This window comes from Octodon degus, unplaced genomic scaffold (assembly GCF_000260255.1).
Source record: "Octodon degus isolate 3935 unplaced genomic scaffold, OctDeg1.0 scaffold00072, whole genome shotgun sequence".
In the NCBI taxonomy this organism is placed as follows: Eukaryota; Metazoa; Chordata; class Mammalia; order Rodentia; family Octodontidae; genus Octodon; species Octodon degus.
The window spans coordinates 4,948,462-4,952,702 of NW_004524648.1; the positions used below are offsets into that span (position 1 = coordinate 4,948,462).

General features: G+C 52.2%; 2 protein-coding genes and 1 non-coding gene across 5 annotated transcripts in view; all 3 read left to right on the forward strand.

Moving 5' to 3' along the window:
- Positions 1-1,285, forward strand: part of Dhrs13 (dehydrogenase/reductase 13) — a 6,918-nt gene extending 5,633 nt beyond the window's left edge. Inside the window, exon 5 of the mRNA XM_004635395.3 lies at positions 119-1,285. Coding sequence (XP_004635452.1) covers positions 119-573 — 455 coding nt within the window. The 3' untranslated portion in view covers positions 574-1,285. The remainder of the gene's footprint in view (positions 1-118) is intronic.
- A 71-nt stretch (positions 1,286-1,356) lies between these two features.
- Flot2 (flotillin 2) overlaps positions 1,357-4,241 on the forward strand; it is a 24,872-nt gene continuing 21,987 nt past the window's right edge. Inside the window, exon 1 of one of the 3 annotated variants that reach the window (XM_004635396.2) lies at positions 1,357-1,506. In XM_004635396.2, coding sequence (XP_004635453.1) covers positions 1,458-1,506 — 49 coding nt within the window. In that variant the 5' untranslated portion in view covers positions 1,357-1,457. The remainder of the gene's footprint in view (positions 1,507-4,241) is intronic. The other 2 variants (XM_023719940.1, XM_023719938.1) reach the window with 2 other exon arrangements.
- LOC111817873 lies at positions 3,566-3,667 on the forward strand. The gene has a single exon (XR_002821975.1). It is a non-coding gene; the product is annotated as a small nucleolar RNA U13 (small nucleolar RNA).

Genomic DNA, 4,241 nt, shown 5'->3' on the forward strand with positions numbered 1-4,241 from the left:
TAAGTAGGTGCTTTAGACCACTGAGCCATCTCACCCCCCCTCCCCGTTCTTTCCATTCCTTATCCCTGGGACCTCACCCGCCATTCTTCCCAACTCCATTCTTTCTTCACATCCATAGGACCTGTGAACTCGGAGCTGTTCCTACGACACATTCCTGGATGGCTGCGCCCACTTTTATGTCCCCTGGCTTGGCTGGTGCTCCGGACACCCAAAGGGGGTGCCCAGACACCGCTGTACTGTGCTCTACAAGAAGGCATTGAGCCCTTCAGTGGGAGATATTTTGCCAACTGCCATGTGGAAGAGGTACCCCCAGCTGCCCGAGATGACCGTGTAGCCCATCAGCTGTGGGAGGCCAGCATGAAGCTGGCAGGACTTGGGGCTGAGGAAGAGGATGAACCTGACGAAGAGCCCCCGCTGGAGGACCTAAGGACCCCATCTTCACTGAGCACTCCCTCCCCTGAGGAGACCACAGATTCTGAACCTTCCCCCCCTGGCCCTCAGAGATCAACAGACTTGTCTAAGGTGACTCACCGAATTCCGGTGAAAGTTGAGCCTGAGCCCCAAGTCTCCTAAGCCCCAGGCCAGGATGCTTTTCATGGCACTCCTTGACTCCCAGAAACAACAGCTGTATGCCAGGCTATGCCCTGGGCACTGAGGGGGTTGCCATATTTACCTCCATGGTTACTTTCTGGGGGCTCTGGGTGTGTCCTGGAAGGAAACATTTCTTCCTGAGAGGGACAGTGACGCCTGATTCAGGAGTGGAGGCTAATGTGCTTCCCGGGAATTTAAATTTCAGATTTCCAGGCCCTACCCTGGGTGGTTCAGATCGGATCTGGAGCTGAGCCAGGGAATTTGTGATTTGATGCATTGCCGACACTGAGAAGGACTTAAGCCCTTTGCAGCCATATAGACAGGTAGTTACCCCATTTTGGCCGGCTTATGATCCAAGCACTCTAGACACAGGCAGAAGGATCGCTGAGTTTAAAACCAGCCTGAACTCCATAGGGAGACCTTGACTCCAAAAAACATTACCCCATTTTACGGAGCTGGGATAAGGTCGGTAGGAAAAGATTCGCAAAAGGAGTAAACCAGTAAGAACAGGGACTGCAATTTGAGTCCTGGGGTCTGCCATCAGGACCTACTGCTGTGAGGTGGGTATCCCGGGGTAGAGCGGGGACAGTGGTTATCGAGGTGCCCCAAGGAACTAGGGAGACGCTCTCCACGGTGCTTTAGGGCTGGGTCCCTTAGGGTGGCGCCCCCAGTAATAAAACGAGTTGCCGCTTGAGCGCCTGCCTCTCTCAACATGCCGGCCCCGCCCTCCGCCGCCACACTTCCGGCGGGGCTGCGACCACGAAGGGGCGCTGGGGGTGGCGGGATAGGCTGGGCGCGGCCAGCTTTGCGGACGGGCTGCTGGTGTCTGTCCGTGCAGTGCGAGGGCTCTGCGTCCCGCCGGCGCCATGGGCAACTGCCACACGGTGGGGCCCAACGAGGCGCTGGTGGTTTCAGGTAAGGGAGCGGCAGGGGAGATGGGTCCTGGAGTGCCGGGGCGGGGGACAGAGAAAGGAAGGGATCGGAGGGCTTGGGGGCCGTAGTTGGGACATCGCGTGCTGGGCCTGGCCGCCAGCAGCCCGGCAGCCGCACCCGAGACCCTCCCCGCGAGACCCCATACACCCGGTTTCCAGCCTCTGCGCCGTCGGGCACCCACCACCGGCTCCTCCTCCCACTGCGTTTCTTCCTGTGTTTATTTCTTCCCTTCTCCCTAGCCACGGCCTCCCCTGTACAGTGTGCCACCGTGGGCTTGGGGGGTCACGCACAGGAGCCTTGGAATTCCGGGTGGGAGGGGACCTGTGGTTCCTTGGAACACAGTAGTTTGGTTGGTTTCCAGCGCCCGAGCAGGGGCCGGGGGCTGTGAGCCAGCTCTAGAGGTCAGGTGCCTGCATGGAGAGTTCAGAGACTTGGGTTGTTTCTCCTGCAGTCAGACCCGTTAGTTCCGAGCAAGCTAGGGCTTGCTGAGCTTACTGGCATTGCCCGCCCTGGAGATGTGGGTGCGGCCTCTACAGGTTGGGAAACCTGGCTCTGGCCTGTGCCACTCCTGATTGCAAAATGCTGCAGCCTCCTTAACGTCTGTCTAGGTGGGACTTGGGCACTGCAGCCCTTGGAGGGGGTGTGCATCTAGCTTTAAGACTGCTGTTTACAGTATATTTGAGGTGTTTTAGGAGGTAGCTTAAAGCCTTTGGAGCCGCCAGAATGTGCAGTCCCTGGCCTCCGGGAGCGGGGGAAGGGGCCTGTTGCCTGACAGCTTGGAAGCTTGCAGCTGTAGGGATCTCCAGCGACCGTGATTGGCGCTGATTTTCAGCGTGTGCCAAGCAAATAGAAGCCCTGAACCAGAAATTATAGCTTCCCACCCTTCGTGAGATTAGAGAAAGACATGGGGAAGCTCCACCCCATGACATAGACGTAGGCTCAGTGTGGGTCTCAAAATCAACCTCTCCACAATCCAAAACTCAGTTCCTCTGAAAGAAATAAAACACCCCATCGGCACACACCTCTAAAAACCGGAGATAGGCTTCGACAGAAAAGACTTGCAGAGAGCACCAAGGCCAACAGGATCCTGTATAAGATCCAGTCCTGTCTCCCAGCCTCTACCCTTAGAGAAACCAGAATTTACACCGCACTTTTTCTTGCAGGATTTCTTTCAGGAAGCCCAGACTGTGAATTGAGGGGACAAAAGCTTCCATTCTGTCCCTGTATAAAATCTTGTGAATATAGTATGAGATGGACCCCCGAGATGGGCCGCTCTTTATCTTCCATTTACTGGGAACCATTGACTAGTACCACCTTGGGAACTGTGTTAGGGCTGAAGAGAAATCTTGTTAACAACTGGGGATGCTAGAGTCAAAGGAGGGAGAGGAAAGGGAAGGATAATGCCTGGCATAATGGTACCTTGGGATCTGAGCCAATCAAGCAGAGATGCAGCTCTCTCTTGCATATGGTCTCCTGGGAGAGCCCAAGCAGCTGCTCCCCACTCTACCCACTTTGGTCTCTTTGTCCCTCTGGAGCTAAATCCAAAGGGATCTCATTCAGCCCAGTTTAAGGAGTATCTTTGTGTATATCATGTTTGTTTTTGGTTTTGGGTTGGGTTTTTTGTTGTTGTTGTTGTTGTTGTTGTTTTTTGTGGGTTTTTTTGTTTTGTTTTGTTTTGTTTTTTAAGACAAGGTCTCAATAAGTAGCTTAGGTTGGCCCTGAATTGTGTAGCCCAGGGTACCCTTGAACTTGCAGCAGTCCTCCTGCTTCAGCCTTCCTAGTGCTGGGATTGCAGGCTTGTGGCACCATGCTGAGCTACATTTATGAACATTTCAAGGAGAGCTCTTTAGGCTTTTCTGGTCTACTAACAGGATTTGTAGTTTGAAACAGGTTAAAACAGCTGGACATAGAGATAGATGCCTATAATACCAACACTCTGGGAGGCTGAGGCAGGAGGCTCATGTATAATAAAAAGGAAGGGGGATGTACTAGCTCAGTGCAAGGCCCTAAGTTCAATCACTAGTTTAAAAGAGTGCAGATGATCCTTCATTTCATGAGCATGATGATTGGATGTTCATGCCTTATGCATGAGATGTGCTGCCCTCAAACCTTGTTACGACGTGGGCACATTACCCTTCTGATGTTAAAAAAAAAAAAAAAAAAAATGGAGAATATAAAAAAAATTAAGAAGTGGAGAGGTATATGTATGGTCTTCCTTTCTAATAGGAAGAAGGTGGGAGAGGCACCAAAGGGAAGACAGAGCTCTGGGCTTTGTCTTTGGAGGAGCAATGAGGGTAAAGCAGAGGTTATCCCCAGGTATTTTGTGTTATTTCATCTTTTTTTATTTTTTATTTTTTTTTGCGGTACTGGGGATTGAACTCAAGGCCTTGCACTTGCCAGACAAGCACTCATTCTACTGAGCTATCTCCCTAACCCGTGTTATTTCATCTTGATTGAAGTCAGAGCAAGGAAAAACAAGCTGAGTTAGAAAAGGTGAGATAAAGCCAGGCATGGTGAAACACAGCACTCAGGAGGCTAAGGCAGGAGAATTGCTGTGAGTGTGAGGACAGGCTGAGCTGCATAGCAAGATCCTGTCTCAATTAAAAATATATAGGGCTGGTGAGATGGCTTAGTGGTCTAAAGCAGCTACTTAGAACAAGCTTAGCAAAGCACAGGGACCACGGTTCAATCCCCCAGCACCACATGCCAGCCAGCCC